The sequence below is a fragment of the Microtus pennsylvanicus genome, chromosome 6, assembly GCF_037038515.1.
Source record: "Microtus pennsylvanicus isolate mMicPen1 chromosome 6, mMicPen1.hap1, whole genome shotgun sequence".
NCBI classification, from domain to species: Eukaryota; Metazoa; Chordata; class Mammalia; order Rodentia; family Cricetidae; genus Microtus; species Microtus pennsylvanicus.
Genome location: NC_134584.1, coordinates 1,556,738 through 1,573,628, shown reverse-complemented (window position 1 = coordinate 1,573,628; position 16,891 = coordinate 1,556,738). Strand labels below are relative to the sequence as shown.

The following is a 16,891-nucleotide window of genomic DNA, read 5'->3' as shown; positions in this document are numbered from 1 at the left end:
GGGAAGGGCTTGGCAGTGCTGTCCTGGTGACCAGCTAACAGGAGAAGTGAGCAGGGGGCAGCTGGGCTTGCTGTTGCTGGGACGGTTCCCTACACAGGTACCACCTACCAAAAAATAAAAAATGGGTTCATGGGAGAAGAAAGGATGGAGATAAGAGGTAAGCCAGGAGTAAGAAGACGGGGCTGGAGAGAGGGCAGAATGGTCAGGGTCAGGAGCTGTGGCCATTCCAGAGCCCAAGTCACCCCTGAACCAGTTCCTGGGCACCACAGATAAGAGAACACAGAAATCTTTTTTTGTTGCTTTGCTTTTTTTTTTTTTAAAGATTTATTTATTATGTACAAGGTATTTTGTCTGTAGGCCAGAAGAGAGCACCGTATCTTATTACAGGTGGTTGTGAGCCACCATGTAGGTGCTGGGAATTGAACTCAGGACCTCGGAAGAGCAGCCAGTGATCTTAACCTCTGAGCCACCTCTCCAGCCCTGTTTTTCTTTTTTGAGACAGGGTTTCTCTGTAGCTTTGGAGCCTGTCCTGGAACTAGCTCTTGTAGGCCAGGTTGGCCTCAAACTCACAGAGATCTGCCTGCCTCTGCCTCCCCAGTGCTGGGATTAATGGCGTGTATTGCCACCGCCTGGCAGAAATCTTTTTTTTTTAAATATATTTTATTGCTGGGCAATGGTGCTGCACACCTTTAACCCCAGCACTCAGGAGGCAGAAGCAGGCGGATCTCTGAATTCAAGACCAGTCTGGTCTACAGAGTGAGTTCCAGAACAGCTAGGGCTACACAGAGAAACCTTGTCCTGAAAAACAAAAACAATAAATTTTAAAACAACCTGAAGAAACTGCTGTCAGAAGTCCTTGTGTAGAGCTGGAGATATGACTGACTCAGAGGTTAAGAGCATTGGCTGCTCTTCCAGAGGTCCTGAGTTCAATTCCCAGCAACCACATGGAGACTCACAGCCATCTGTAATGAGATCTGGTGCACACATGGAGGCAGAATACTATACATAATAAATAAATCTTTAAATCAAAAATCCTTATACGGAAAATGCACCCTCAAGAGGCTCGGGTTTGGTTGGGTTGTGTCTCAGGAGACAGTAGTCTATAAGAGCGGCTCCCTAGGTGCAGTGGTCTAAGGCCTTCCTGTGCTCCCAAGTGCTTGCCACTCTCCCGAGAGTTCCCAGTGGTATCCACAAGTAGAGCTGAGGGCTTCCAGAGTAGAGCCAAGTCTCTGGGACTGGAAAGATGGCTTGACACAAGTTAGAATCATTCATTGGGAAGAGGAAATCTCAGCTTTCTTTCTGCCGTCTATTCTCCTTTCCACCTGGAGTCAGGCTTGGTGGGCGGCTTTGCGGCTGCACTGCGGTGTGTGCCGGAGTCTGTGCCCTCAGCTGCACTGCGGTGTGTGCCGGAGTCTGTGCCCTCAGCTGCACTGCGGTGTGTGCCGGAGTCTGTGCCCTCAGCTGTGCCGCACTGCGGTGTGTGCCGGAGTCTGTGCCCTCAGCTGTGCCGCACTGCGGTGTGTGCCGGAGTCTGTGCCCTCTGCTGTGCCGCACTGCGGTGTGTGCCGGAGTCTGTGCCCTCAGCTGTGCCGCACTGCGGTGTGTGCCGGAGTCTGTGCCCTCAGCCTCTGCCGCACTGCGGTGTGTGCCGGAGTCTGTGCCCTCTGCTGTGCCGCACTGCGGTGTGTGCCGGAGTCTATGCCCTCTGCTGTGCCGCACTGCGGTGTGTGCCGGAGTCTGTGCCCTCAGCCTCTGCCGCACTGCGGTGTGTGCCGGAGTCTGTGCCCTCTGCTGTGCCGCACTGCGGTGTGTGCCGGAGTCTATGCCCTCTGCTGTGCCGCACTGCGGTGTGTGCCGGAGTCTGTGCCCTCAGCCTCTGCCGCACTGCGGTGTGTGCCGGAGTCTGTGCCCTCTGCTGTGCCGCACTGCGGTGTGTGCCGGAGTCTGTGCCCTCAGCTGCACTGCGGTGTGTGCCGGAGTCTGTGCCCTCAGCTGCACTGCGGTGTGTGCCGGAGTCTGTGCCCTCAGCTGTGCCGCACTGCGGTGTGTGCCGGAGTCTGTGCCCTCAGCTGTGCCGCACTGCGCTGTGTGCCGGAGTCTGTGCCCTCAGCTGCACTGCGGTGTGTGCCGGAGTCTGTGCCCTCTGCTGTGCCGCACTGCGGTGTGTGCCGGAGTCTGTGCCCTCTGCTGTGCCGCACTGCGGTGTGTGCCGGAGTCTGTGCCCTCTGCTGTGCCGCACTGCGGTGTGTGCCGGAGTCTGTGCCCTCAGCTGCACTGCGGTGTGTGCCGGAGTCTGTGCCCTCTGCTGTGCCGCACTGCGGTGTGTGCCGGAGTCTGTGCCCTCTGCTGTGCCGCACTGCGGTGTGTGCCGGAGTCTGTGCCCTCTGCTGTGCCGCACTGCGGTGTGTGCCGGAGTCTGTGCCCTCAGCTGCACTGCGGTGTGTGCCGGAGTCTGTGCCCTCAGCTGCGCTGCGGTGTGTGCCGGAGTCTGTGCCCTCAGCTGCGCTGCGGTGTGTGCCGGAGTCTGTGCCCTCAGCCTCAGCTGCGCTGGGTCGCACTGCTCTCACTGGTTTGTTGTTCGTTTTCTGGTTTTGGTTGTTTAGTTGATTGGGTTTTTCTTGTTTTTGTTTTGGAAGCATGATTTCTGTGTGTAGACCAGGCTGGCCTTGAACTCAGAGATCCACCTGCCTCTGCCTCCTGAGTGCTGAGATTAGTGTTCACCCTCACCTCCTGGCAAAGGACTTATTTGTAGCGTCTTAAGCCATACCTGTGTGCACAGGAGTGGTGGAGGCAGCTGACCTGGTAGCACAGGTGGCTGGGAGCCACCAGCATAGGAGCTGGGACCGCAGGTCCCCTGCAATAGCAGCAAGTTCCCTTTACCCCCTCTTCATTGCCCCCTTTTCTGTTTTGAAGCAGAGTGTCGTGTAGCCCAGGCTAGCCCAGGGTCCAGGTCTTGGCTCTGGCTGCCTGCCTCTGCTCTGTGGGCACACTGTGAAGGTGCTCTTAGGGAGGGAGCTGCATGTGGCCAAGGTGCCCACCCCCAGCCGCACAGCAGGCAGACAGTTTGGTACTCAGTGGCTTAAGGTGGATGTTTCTCGCCTTTATTTTAAAAAAAAAAATCATTTGGGGACACAGTGTGGAGGGTTCACCTCCCATGGCTTTGGGGAGGACATGGGATCTGGGTAGGAGGTCACAGGTACAGAGGACATGAAGGACAAGGAGTGGGACCCCAGATAGGGGACTGTGCCTCCTAGGGCATCACTGAACAGGGTGCCTGGTGCAGGGCTATCTATGGTTTGCACAGGGCTGTTCTGTACCCTGGGTGCCACAGCAGGCCAGCTGGAGGCCCAGTGTGTCTTGATGGGGCTCAACCTGCTACTCCAGCCCTCTAGGCCACACCGGGGAGGAGCTGGTCCACAGAGGCTGGACAGTGATGGTTTGCACGTCACTGTTGGGAGGAGCAGGAACGGTGGCCCACCTGTCACCCACCCTGGGTAGAGCATCCAGGAAGGCCCAGCAGCCCCACCCGAGGCTGCTTAGGACTGACCAGTGCCCTGCACTTGCCCATGTCCAGGAGGCCAGAGCTTCAGGTGTCCTCAGTGCACACAGGTCAGGCCCTGGGGTCCCCAGGGAGCAGCGGAGAACAGAAGGAACATGAAACCCAAACCATCGGCTGGAGGACAGGCTCCAGCTGAGTGTGGGCTTGAATGCATTGCAGTGTGCAATTAAAGAGAGCGGATGAATGGTTGCGGTGCCCTGGGCACGGAGCTGGCCGGCTGCCCTGAGCTGCAGGAACCAGAGTGGGAAACCCCGACTCCCAATCCACCGCCCTTGACCCCAACAGCTGTCCATCCAGGGCCAAGCCCACTCTGCCCCCAAGACTGAGGGATTGTCTTGACAGGGCCCAGCCCATGGCCCGACCACCTCCCCAGTGCCTTGGACAGGCAGTCACACTTGTCCCTGTGGACACAAGGCAGCCCCTTCCGTGATGACGAGGGACGTGGTGGGGAGGGAAGCCCGTAGACGGCCGAGGGGCGACCTGGGTGGAAAATGGCCTAGGTGTAGAAGATGACTTCAGGGATCTGCCCGTCCTCCACGGAAGTGCCGTTGTTGTTCCCGGCCGCGTAACAGAAGGTGAAGCAGGTCTTAGCCCCCGTGGTGGGTGACTCATGGGTCACCTTGCGTAGGCCTTTAGTGCCATAGTGAGAGTCTGGGCCCTGGCAGGGAGAGGGAGTCACAGTGAGGTCAGTAAGTCCTCAGGACGGGGGGCGGGGGGGGAAATAACAAGGGTACCCACAGCCTGCAGGGATGGGCCAGCGCCCTCAGGTAGTGTGGCCCCCACCTTGAGTGTGGCGCAGGCAGTGTAGTTCACACTGGGCAGGACTTCCACGGGCTCCTTGAACATCACGCGGAAGGTACTGGCTGAGCCGTCACAGCTGAAACCAGTATCGTTCTGGCCGAGGACCGTGTTGCTGTCTGTGTGGATGATCTGGGGAAGGAAGGCTGCTCAGCTCGCAGGGAGGGAGGGAGTGGCACTGATGAGGGTCTGTGGGTGGGACTTCTGGGCGAGCTCTCAAGGAGAGGAGGTGTGGCATGGGTGGGGCTGGCAGCTCACCTGGATGTTGACTTGATAATCAGTGGGTCCGTGGATGGATCCATAGAGCCCAAAGCCCACCACAAAGATGCGCTTGTTGACAGAGAACCTGCAGAGGGAAGTGGGTGGCAGCGGCTTAACGCCCTGGGCCCATGAGGGCGACAACTGGAGCAGCCACGGGTGAGTCGGGCAGCCGGAGCTGTGGGGAAGGCACACTGCCCATTCAGGACCTGCCCAGCTCCTGCTGCCCCTTCTTTCCCATCACCTCCCGACCTGGGGTCCTGAGGCCCCACCTGATTCTGTCACTGGTGCCACTGTAGCCCCAGCGGCTCTCCACCTGCTGGAACCGGTTGATGCTGCACTCCTTGCCCCGCAGGCAGCACCGGGGCCTGTCGATGAACTCCACCCGCGGCTTGGGGTTGACAGTGAAGTGCAGAAAGAGGCTGACCACCTCGCGATCTACCAGGATGCCAGACTGTGCCGGGCCTGCGGGCAGAGGGCTGGCTGACCACACGAAGGAAAGGCAGACTCAGGGCCTGCCCCTCAAACTGGGACATTTGACTCTCAGGGCCCAACCAAGTTAAGAAGTTCCTCCTTCCTAGAACCCCCCTTCAGTGTCCTTCTGCTGGACGCTGGGCTGGCAGACCCTACCTCCGAGGTCCTCTAGAGTCCTGGGGAACACCCTTGCTTCACACCAAGAGCTCGGCCCTGCCTGTCCACACACCAGGTTACCTCACAGCCAGCACCTCACCAAGTGCAGCTTCTAGAAGCCACTCCACGCTCTGCATGCCAGGTGACCAACTGACAACTGAGCCCAGCCCAAAGCTGAATCCTGAGTGGGTGATAGGACATGACCCCAAGACATGGAAACCCCAGGGTCCCAGGCAGGGTCCCCAAGTCACAGCCTGATGGCAAGGAGGGTGGCTCAATAGGGCCGTGCAAGCCTGTTACCTGCGGCAAACTCCTCAATGGTCATCAGGGGGAATCGGATGAGACCCAGGGCCTTGCCCAGCACCTTCCTCTTGTTCTCAGGTGTCACCTGAAGCTGCTGACGTTGACACTCTGCTTCAGACCAGCGCACAACAGCATTGAATAGCCTCACCTCACGGATGCCCAAGGTGTCACGCTCAAGCACTGCCACCAGGGTGTCTGTGGCAGAGAAAGGCTTGTGAACCCCTATGCCTGTAAGGGACCACATGCAGACCAGACCATATAAGAACCACCTCACAGCCAGAGCTTGGTGACTGTGGCCCTTTGTCCATGTTTATCAATAAAGTTTTATTGACAAACAGCCCTCCCTAAGCATTGCCTTTCTTTCTCCCTTCCTCCCTTTCTTCAACACAGTCTCAGTAGTTGAGCCTAGCCTTGAAATCATTATGTAACCAAGACTGGCCTTACACCCTTGGCCCTCCTGTCTCCACCTCTTGAGTGCTGGGGTGACGGGCTAGCAAGTAATAGGGAAGCAGTTTACCAACTTAGCTGAGTCAGTCTTAGCTCTCTTTCTTTTTGAAACAGGGTCTCATTCTACAGCCTAGGCAGGTCTAGAACTCACAGCAATCTTTCTGACAGCCTCCTGAGAGCCAAGATCATAGGAGTGCATCCCTACACCCTGTGATTGGTTCCTGTGGCTTTGACCCCATACGGCCCTTCCACTGCATTGCAGATACCCCTGGAGAGGGCACTGACCCCAGAACAGGCCCTGCTACCAAGCCCCATGGGACCTGCTCCATTCAGGCCCGCTATGTCACCCAGGAGGTGGGTGTCCCGTCATCTTCAAATCAGGATCTCCAACCTGACCCAAGCCCAGAGCAATCCTTGGATCCAAGACCCGTGGGCCTGACTCACCCAGATCAATGTCTGTGAAGCCCTCGGCAGCGATGGCGTCGGCTGTGTTCTTGTCGATGCTCTCCAGACACAGGCTGGCCAGCTGGGGCTCATCGAAGAGCCGAGCCTAGGGAGAGCAGGCCACACCACACTGTCCCTCGTGAATGGACGAAAGTGTCACCCCAGGCCTCGGGCTGAGACAGAGGGGTCAGGAAGGCAGAGCAGCCTAGCTGCTGAGCCAGACTGTCTCAGAGGAGAAAAAAACAAAACAAACAAAAAGCAGGCAGTAGTGGCGCACACCTTTAATCCCAGCACTGGAGAGGCAGAGGCTGAAGGATCTCTGGTGCCAGCCCTGTAGGCGTCACCGGACACCGCGTGAGCACTCACCTGCGTGAGCAGCATGAAGGCATTGTCAGCCCGCAGGTGCTTCTTGAGGAACTCCACACAGTGTGCCTCGAGCGCAGGCACTGCGTACTTCTTGGCGGTGTACAGTGTGGTCATCACCGTCTCAGGCCCAATCTGTACCTCATCTGAATACAGAAACCTGAGCAGGAGACGTGGGCGGTGAGAATGAGGCCACCAGACCTGCCGAGCACTGCATGTTTGCAAGGGGCTGCTCAGCCACCTCTAGAACTGACATCTGTCAATCTCCTGACCTGGGAAACATCACTCAGCGAGGCCACACAGGCCACTGTAGGCGTGCTGAGACCCTGTGACCAAGCTTATGTGACCACAGGTAAATCACAGAAAACCACAGGCACTGTCAAGGGCAGTATAAGTCACGAGGCCATGGGTTCCACACCAGCACTGCAGGCCAGGTGTGGCACATAGCACTCTGCCCATTCTTGAAGACGGCATGAGTTTGTGTGCCTGTGTGTGTGGTCCTGAAGAATGTCAGACCTGCACTTGGCGACCACCTGGCTGGGGTTCTGGAGGTGCTGAGTCATCTTTCCAGCCCCCAAACCCTCTTCTCTGGGCATGTGTTCTAGAATGTTGCACTGGAGGGCAGGCTCTGTCGCAGACACAGAGGGATCGCTCCTGTCTTTTCACACTCTAGTCCATACTCTAACACCCCTGTGGTCGGAAGAATCTGGAACTTACTTGAGCAGTGCCAGGAATGCAGCGGGCTCCACATCGGGCAACTCAATCTCAGTGGATGTGGTAGCCATCCCACCATTGAACATAGCGTCAAAGACAGCGCTGCCAACAGCTAGCACAAACCTGAGCCAGAAGAGAGGGCGACTGTCCGTTAGTCTTGCTGGCCCAGGCCAGTCAGAGTCCCCTGTCACACCTGCAGAGACTCCTGGCAATCTTAGCAGAGGCCTTTCCGGGCCTCAGATCCTTCTAGAAGGAACAGGAAGGAGGAGGCAGCAGGGGGGAGCATGGGGCAGCACCACAGTCCTTTCTACTCGCCCTTGCCCACACAGCCCCTCACTCATTCCTGCACTTGGCCCTTCTTCCTCATCCCCATTCCCTCAGCCCCCCTCCCTCCAGTCTCCAGGCCGCAGAAACAGGCATGGGGACCTGAGCCTCACAGGAGAAAGCAGACTAGATACAGGGGCTGGACAGCCTCGGGCAGACAGCACAGGCTTGGAAAGGGTGTTAGGGCTTGGTGAAGGGTAGGGGCAAGGGAACCAAAGGGGTCGTGTAACAGCTGGAGTGTGGGTGGGTCAGGGCAGGACTAAGGGCACAATGGCCAGGTTCAAGACCCACAGTGACTTGGCTCGGAATACAGCTCATGTTCTGGATGGAAACAATGACCATGGAGCCGGTCCAGTGCCCTGCTCTGTTCTGTTCCCACAGTGACAGGGTGGCTCTGAGCAGACAAGACTCCAGCTGGATACCTCTGGACATGTAGATGGGTCCATGCACCATGAGTGGGACAGAGTCACTGCTGAAGCTGTGGACAAGGGACCACGACCTTCCACAGAACTGTAGGCCCACTGTGCCTTTGGGGTGCACCCACTAGGGAGGCCCCTCTCCACCTCACTGGCCCTACAATAACAAAGCTTCCTCCCGCCCAGAGTCTGGCCACTGCCGACTGTCACTGCAAACTCAGACCAGGCACCACCAGTCCCCAAAGAGCAACCAAGTACACCCAGAACCTCTTGGAATTGGCACTCCCAAATGGAATTAACCAAAACTAGCGAAAGAGGAGGCGGGCTCTAACTGCAGGACAGGGCCTTCAGACAGACAGACAGACAGACAAAGAGCTGACAGCTGGCTGGACTTGCCTGTCATGGCAGGAGGTCAGGGCAACCTGGGCAACTCAGTAAGGGGGCAACTCAAAAGCGGAAGGATGATAGCTCAGAGCGGGGAGGGGCTGGGGGCGTGGTCGGGGTGGAGCCCCGCATAGACTCCCCCAGTGGGGCTGGAGCGTCGCTCAGCAATACAGCACCTATCTTGCATGTGCATACCTACAGACTTCATGTTCATCACTGCAAAATCAAAGTGGAGATGGCTGAGGAAAAGCTGAGGCGAACGCTGGTGCCTGGGGTTGGGGCAGCAAGAAAGGACCCACGGGGGGGGGGGGGGGGGCCTGGAAAGAGTGCAGCTGCTCAGACCAGGGTCTTGGCTCTGGGATCTCAGTCTCAGCCCTGCAGCCTTCCAGCTCTTGACCTCATCCTGGTGCTGGTGGAGGCTGGGAACCTAACTGCTCAGCACAGCACAGCAGCTCCCGGCCCCGGGCCCACGCAGCAGTAAGCCAGAAATAACCTCTCTGCCTGTGCCTCTTCTTTCTTTTTAGGAAGTATTCTGTCCCCGCAGGGAAGCCTCCACCGACCACACAAAAGCCAAAATCAGAAACTCAGGCACCCAGCTGCACCAGCATAGCCACAGCCACCTGACACGAATGCCCACACCTGGTCCTCTGACTCAGCAATGGGGCAACCCATGCCAGGGGAGGCCCTGGGAACTCTCCTTGTCCCTGCCTTTCGTTCTCCTGAAGGCATCCCAGCCTTTTCCCTGGACATGTTTGTTGTCCACTATGGCCTCTCTGGTTCTTCGCAGGAGAGAGGAACAGACACAGATGTTCCCAGCAGCCAAAGGCAGGACAGCCCATCACGCATCAAGTGTGACCACACACAACGTGTTCCCTCTACAGCCATGAACACAAACAGGGCTACACCACACAAGCCGAGCGGGAAGTGAAGGGAACTGCGGGAGCCGGTGCGCACTACACAGCAGCGCTGCTGCATGCCGGGAAGGGGGGGGTGTCTGGGGAGCCATACCTAGGTGCAATTAAAATGGTGATTGGGGACTGGAGAGATGGCTTAGTGGGTTAAGACCACAAGCTATTCCTGCACAAAGCCCAAGTTTAGCTCCTAGCACCCATGCTGGACACTCACTGCCAGCTTCAGCGATCCAATAACTGGACTCTGCAGGCTGGCACACACACGAGCACAGTCACATGAACACCTGTACGAACACACACACACACACATACACACAAGTTCACATGGACACATGCATGCATACACATACACACACACTATTAAAATGATCTTTTGCTGTTGCTTTTTGTTTCTGACAGGGTCCTACCACAAAGCCTGGGCTAGCCTTGAACTCAAGATTCTCCCCCTCAGCCTCATTGCTGGGATAGCCTGCAGCACCACACCCAACACAAGGCCAGGAGCTTCACTGCAGGGACCAGCTCAAGGTGAACCCAGACTACCTGCGCCAGGAACACACAGGGGCTACAAATGTGCACAGGGCTGATGCAAGGCTCCAATCCCACAGCCACATGGAAGAAAAGCCCACAGCTGTGGCTGGGGAGAGTGCTCCACGGGAAAAGAGGGTGTGAGTTCAAATCCTATCACTCGTGTAAAAAGCCAGGTGTGGGTGAGGTATGGTGGCCGCGCCTGTAATCCCAGCACTTGGGAGGCAGAGGCAGGCAGATCTCTGTGAGTTCGAGGCCAGCCTGGTCTACAAGAACTAGTTCCAGGACAGCTAGGGCTGTCTCAAAAAAAAAAGGGGGGGGTTCTTTAGACAAACCTTATGCAGCTCAGCTTCCTGAGAGCTCAAATGGCCGTGGGGAAATGGAAGGAGTATATCCTTATTTGTAAAGAGTCTCAGGCCAGCCTGCTCTACAAGTTCCAGGACACCCAGGTCTACACAGAGAAACCCCGTCTTGAAAAAAAACAAAACAAAAACTTGGTTAGCCATGAATTTGCTACATAAACCAGGCTGTCCTAGAACTCACACTGATCCACAGAGCTCTGCCTTCTAAGTGCTGGGATTAAAGGTGTGCACCACCACACCCAACTATGAAGAGAATTTTAAGGAAATTCAATAAACAACATTTTCCCAGTAGCTCAGGAATTAGAAGCACTGGCTGGCTGCTCTTGCAGAGGACTCAGGCTCAATCCCAGTACCCACATGCCTAACTCCAGTTGCAGGGCTTCTGACACCCTCACAGACATACATGCAGGCCAAACACCGATGTACATAAAATAAATAAAAGATTAAACAAGTAAATAAATAGGCCAGACATGGAGACGTACACCTGTCATCCCCAGGCAGAACTGTGGTGAGCTGGAGGGCAGCCTGGGATACATGGCAAGACACAGTCTCAAAAAACGAAACAAAACAAAATACACAGAGGCAAAGGGATGTGGACTGGGGAGGGAGTGACGGCTGCTTAGGAGGGATGTGGACTGGGGAGGGAGTGACGGCTGCTTAGGAGGGATGTGGACTGGGGAGGGAGTAATGACTTAGGCTTGAGGCCCTGAGCTCTATCGCCAGCTCGGACAGAAAGAACCAGAAAGAGACACACACACTGGAGCAAGACAGTCTGGCAGAGCATGAAATCTGCCCACAAAGAAGAGGCCGGAAGATGGTTTCAGGAGGAGCCCTCAAGGCTTTAGAGGATCCACGCACCCCAAGGATAAGCATCCTAGGCAGAGGTTCTGCCTACCGGTCCCAAGCTGATCCAGGTGACTTCAGAAGCCCCATGGCAAGCTGGTGTGGAATCTGTGGACGGCCCCTCAGAAACCACCAAAGGAGCAGGGCACGGAGGCACAGGCCTGTCATTCCAGCACTTAGGAGGGTGAGGCTGGGCCCCATGCTCCACAGACACAAACCAGGACAGTGGAGCACTTTCTATCACCCATCCCCCTCAGAAGGGGAGGTGGAGGCCTGGAGTTCAAGGTCATCCTTGGCCACTGAGAGTTGGAGACCAGCTTGGCCTCCATGAGACCTTGTCAGAAGGAAAACAAGGGACTGGAGAGAGGACTCAGTGGCTAGTGCACTGGCTACTCTTCCCAGAGGACCCAGGGTCCGTTCCTGACACCCACACATCAGCTCACAACCAGCTGGGACTCCAGTTCCAGAGGACTAAACGCCCTCTTCTGGCCTCCAGGGGCATTACATGCAGGGTACACAGTCATACATGCAGGCAAAAAACACCTGTACACATAAACTAAATGCGCACATGCGCACACACAGGCTTCACCCACCCTCAAAGCCCTCCTGCCTATCGCTACACCAGAGTTGAACAGTTGCTATGGAGCCAATATAGCTGGCCAAAACATTTCTTTATTCCAGACTGAGACTTGAACCGAGGACTTTCCAATGCTAGGCAAATGCTCTAGCACTGAATTACAGCCAACACCACCAAAAGCTCTTGCTGTCTGGCTGTGGCAATGCCAGGTATCTCCCATGGCTATTCTCTAAGAAGGTCTCGCCAGTTCCAGCTAGCTACCAGCCTGCACCAAGAATCCTCACCTCCAGAGCTGGCTGGCTTTTATGGGGATGCGAGCACTTTATCCAGTGAACTGTCTCCCCACTTCCTGTGTGGTAGACCAGGCCTCCTGTAGCCCAGGTTGGCTTAAAACTCACTGTGTGAGCAAAGACGACCTTGGGCTGCAGAGTCTCTGGCCTCACCTCCAGAGCGCCAGGTAACAGCCTCTCAGCCTGCTATTCTGTTTCTCCGGGTGGCCTCAGGTGTCACCTCAGGTGCCCAATCAGGGCCCCAGCCAGCACGAGACCCTAGTGCTCCTCCAAACTTTCCTTGTGTTCTGTGACCTTGACAGAGGCGCAATCAGGTGCTGCCTCTGACCTGAGTCAGTTTTCCCTGACCACAGTTGGTTTATCTGTTCTGTGGTCACACAGAGGCCAGAAACCACAACTCAGTGGAGAGAGTTTGTCTACCATACACAGAGCCCAGGATTCTTCCTTAGGACCCCCAAACAAAGAAAGAAACAGAACGGTACAGGGTCCTAAAGGCCACACTCTGGACCCCAGGTCTGCGAAGGCCTCTGGGAGGTCCTTCAGCCTCTTGCAGGTTGTGGGGTTGCTCTTCAGCCCCCCCCCTTCCTTTAAATTAAAGGCACAGGAGCACAAGCGCCTCCAGGGATCAGAAGCTTCAGGACCCCTGGAACTAGAGCTACAAGCTATTTCTTTTTCTTTTCTTTTTTTTTCTTTTTTTTGGGGTTTTTCGAGACAAGGTTTCTCTGTGGCTTTGGAGCCTGTCCTGGAACTAGCTCTTGTAGACTAGGCTGGTCTCGAACTCACAGAGATCCGCCTGCCTCTGCCTCCCGAGTGCTACCATCACCCGGCAGCTACAAGCTATTTCAAGGCACCAAGGTGGCCACCAGGAACTGAGTCTATCCTCCTCTACAAAAGAACATACTCAGCCACTAAGCCATCTTCTGGCCTCCTTCAAAAGAAAAAAAAAACAGGGTAGGCAGGTGTGTCACAACCCAGCCTCTCCCGGGGGGATCTAGGGGGACTTCCACTCCTGAGCTACGCCCCCAGCCCTCAATTTACTTGTTTTTCTTTTTTGGTCATTCTTTTTGGTTTGTTTTTTGAGGCACTCTAAGTAGCCCTGGCTGTTCTGGAACTTGCTGTTGGCTTTGGATTCACAGAGATTCACCTGCCTCTGCTTCCCAACAAAAGACTAAAGCTCACTCTTTCTCCTTCTTCTGATAGGATCTCCTAGATTGCAGGTGGATCTGGAATTTACAGTCCTCCTGCCCCAGCCAAGATACAGCTGAGCTCAAGACTTGTCTGGCCCAACACGACTGCTTTTCTCAGCCAACCCTAAGCTACACTGTTGGTGGGTGGGACTTAGGCCCAGGAATGTCAGCCACCCATGGCAGGTCACGCCCCCTCCCCACAGGGGCCTGGAAAGCACAGTATGGGATCGCCTATCCCAGCAGGCCTTGACGGGGAGGTCTGAGCCTAGTGCGTAGGTATGGAAACTGAGATTCAGGGGTCCTTCTGCTGCTATCCAACCAGTCACACCACTGGTTTCTCAGCCACTTGCCACAATGCGACTGAAAAACCTATTCCACTTGGGAGCCACGTCCTCCACTGCCCACCAGCCCACCACGGGGCTAGAGTGCCCCTCACTCTTCCTGCTGTCCTTGCTGTGGACACACTCTCAAGTCCTCGAGACTCGGGGTCTCTGCAACCCCAGCACTCCTCTCCTTCCCCAGGGTCTGCCCACCCACTTCTATGTTCTCCAGGCTGCCGCCAAGACAACGAACTCAAAAGTGCCCAGAACAGCAATGGCCGGCCAGACAGTGCATTTACGGGACTCTCGAGAGCCCTCAACCCCATCTAAGAATGTGCAGGACCCTTGACCCACTCCCAGAGAGCTCGGCGGGGCATGGAATGAGATCTATCCGGTAAGGGCTGGGGTGAGAGGGGCTGGCTCAGACCGGCGGGGAACTCAAGGCAGGCAGGAAGAGGAGAGGCAAGAGCAAAACTAGGGGTACACAGGGAAGCACAAGCAAGTGTCTTGGGGAGAGATGACCTAAGTCAGATGGCAGGAGGTACAAACACAGGGTGTGAGGACGGTGGGTGGGAGAAGAAGGGGGTTCCTAGAACTGGACAAGCTGGAGAACAAGGGGTGGTGGGGATGGCTGAGGATTCAGGGAGCAAGAAGGGACCTGGATGGAGGGTCAGGAGCAGGGCCTGAGGCCCCCCATGCTCAGGAACTGGACTGTGATTGAGGGGTATCTGAGAACCAGGTTCAGGTGACAATTACAGGAATGCCAAGAGACAGGGCCTGAGGCTCTAGACTCAGTGTCTTGGGGTGATGCAAGGTGTGCGCGTGGTGTAGAGTCTGAGGTACATGGTCCTGGTGGACTGCGGGTTCTTGGGGTGCAGAATCTAGGGATAAAGGATCTGGGTGCAGTCCAGGGTCTTGAGATTAGGGTTGGGTTGCAGGGTCCAAGGTTTGACTGCAGGGTTTGGGGTGCAGGACCCAGGGATGCAGGGTCTGATGGGGTGCAAGGTCTGAGGTGCACGTCCTAGGTGAAGTTCAAGGTCTCGGATGCAGGGTTCTGGGTGCTGGTTCATGGGGTGCACGATCCAGGTGAAATGCAGACTCCGGGAGGGGAACAGGATGGGAGGGTGCAGGGTCTGGGTAGGCTACAGGGTTTCGAGTGCAGGGTCCAGGTGGGGTGCAGGGTTCCAGGGTGCTGATTCCTGGGATGCAGGGTCCGGGTGGGGTTCAGGGTCCAGGGGTGCAGGGTCTGGGGTTGCAGGGTCCGGCGTCTCGGCGGCCCACCTGTGCGCGGGGACGCGCTGCGAGCTGAGCCCCTTGCCCACCAGGAAGTGCACGTCGCACAGCACCTCGTTGTTGAAGAGGAAGGCGAAGCGCTCCTGCACCGTGGGTTTAGTGGCCTGCCAGTTGTACACGGGCTCACGCAGCAGCGCGCCCGGGCCCGCGTCGTCGCGCTCGTCGCCCACGGCCTGCGCGTCCGGCACGGGCCCGGGTGGCGGGGATGGAGGGGGCGGCGGCCCCGGGGCGCAGGCGGTGGCGTTGCCGGGGGCCGCGGCGGCGTTGGCGCTAGGCCCCAGGCTGCCAGCGCCAGGCCCGACCCCCGGCGGGCACGACGCGCGCCCGCTGCCGCCTGCCGCCATCTTGTCGCTGCGGCGCGGGGGCGGGGCGACGGAGGGCGTGGTCACTGGGGGCGGGGCCACCGAGAGGCGGGACCTGAGTGGAGTGCGGGAAGGGGAGGGCGGAGGGGCGGGGCAGCGGAGAGGCGGGGCCTGCGAGGAGCAGAGGGAGGAGCGAACGGGCAGACAGAGAGGAGGGAGTAAGGGCACGACTAGAAAGGGCATGCAGAGGCAGCGGGGAGGAGGAGAAGAAGGATGGATCGGGAGGAGAGTGGGGAGGGAGGAGAGAGGAGAGGAAGGAGGAGAGGCTATTGAGAGGACAGAGAGGAGATAAGGGAGGAGGGGCTTGGTTGGGTCAGACGAGGAAAAGGAGGGGCCTGGAGCGAGCCAGGGCGAGAGGGAGAGAAAGAAGGGCAGAGGGAAAAGGGATTCAGGGAAAGAGGGTATGGATACTAGGACTGGGAAGAGGAAATGGGAGGGGAACAGGAGGGACTGGATGAGAGGGTGAGGCGATAAGCGAGGAGCACAGCCCGGAGCTAGGAGAAGAGGGCGGGACCAAGGAGGAGCAGGCCCCGGATTGGAGCAAGGGCAGGGGTGGAAAGGGAGAGGCAAGAGAGGCAGATAAACTAGAGAGGTGTAGAAAGAGAAGCAGAGAGGGGGGATGGAGGAAGAGGGAATAAGGAGGAGAGGGAGGGGCAGAGAGAAAAGGGTAGAGCGAGCCAGAAGATGAGGAGCAGGGCTATCGCGGAGAGGAAAAATGAAGGGAGGAGGTGAGTCCAGAGGGGTGGAGAAGGGACAGGAGGAGGGGAGGGACAGAGGGAAAAGGGAAGATGGGAGAGGCCCAGAAGTAGTGGACAGGGAGAGTAGGGTCTATGGAGGAGGGAGGAATGGAGGAAGGGAAGGAAGGCAGGCAGGGAAGGGAGGCCAGATTGCACAGCAGAGGATGAGGGAAGAGTAGGGGCGGGGTTTGCCTGAGCAAGCCACGCGAGAGGGCGGGGTGGAGGGCAGAGTCATAGGGAAGTGGGTCTGCAGTGGAGGAATAGGGATGGAGGGGAAAGTTAGGGACAGCCTGGGGGAGGGGCAGTGAGAGGACTAGGAAGAGCTGAGGTGAGGATGAGGAGGGCTCAGGACCCCTGCTTAGAGCCTTGATCCCCCCCACACACTCTAGCCCCTGACTGAGCCCCTGAGCCTAGATGACCCAGCTCAGGCTGCAGGACGCTAGAGACCAAAGCTGAGTACTCAGATCCCAGAAAGCCAGAAAGGAAGCTGAGGCAAAGAAGTAGGGTACGGTAGGAAGAAGGGGCCCCAGGCCAGACCTGAGGATGGAGGGTCGGGGATGGAGGGTCGGGGAAGCCAAAGGCCTGAGGAGCTGATGGGGAGAGTGGGGTTGGGAAAGGGGCGGGGCTGGAGGGGTTAAGTTGAGCAGCTGGATGGAGAATAGGGAACAGGAGGGACTCCTGCTCTCACTTTACCCAGAGCCTCCTAGACCCAAGATCCCAGATCGTGCCCCATATTCTAGACCTCAGACCAAGATTGTGAACTCTGAGACCCTAGAACGGCAGCACTCCCCAGCCTGTAACTCTAGCTCCCCTATTCCAGCTCTTGTTTTCCAGACCCCAACCT

General features: G+C 57.2%; 1 protein-coding gene across 2 annotated transcripts; it reads right to left on the bottom strand.

The window, feature by feature from the left end:
- Window positions 1–3,079: 3,079 nt before the first annotated feature.
- Btbd2 (BTB domain containing 2) lies at window positions 3,080–16,114 on the bottom strand. Of its 2 annotated transcripts, none has more exons than XM_075975451.1 (9): window positions 14,937–16,114; window positions 7,520–7,639; window positions 6,806–6,962; window positions 6,440–6,545; window positions 5,546–5,776; window positions 4,888–5,080; window positions 4,616–4,703; window positions 4,343–4,489; window positions 3,080–4,217 (listed from the first exon to the last, which is right to left on the bottom strand). In XM_075975451.1, exons 1-9 carry the CDS (start codon window positions 15,491–15,493, stop codon window positions 4,056–4,058), a joined length of 1,761 nt encoding a protein of 586 aa, XP_075831566.1. In that variant the 5' UTR covers window positions 15,494–16,114; the 3' UTR covers window positions 3,080–4,055. The 2 variants fall into 2 exon arrangements, with proteins under 2 accessions (XP_075831566.1, XP_075831567.1); XM_075975452.1 differs by having other exon boundaries at window positions 5,546–5,743; window positions 14,937–16,111.
- Window positions 16,115–16,891: the final 777 nt, after the last annotated feature.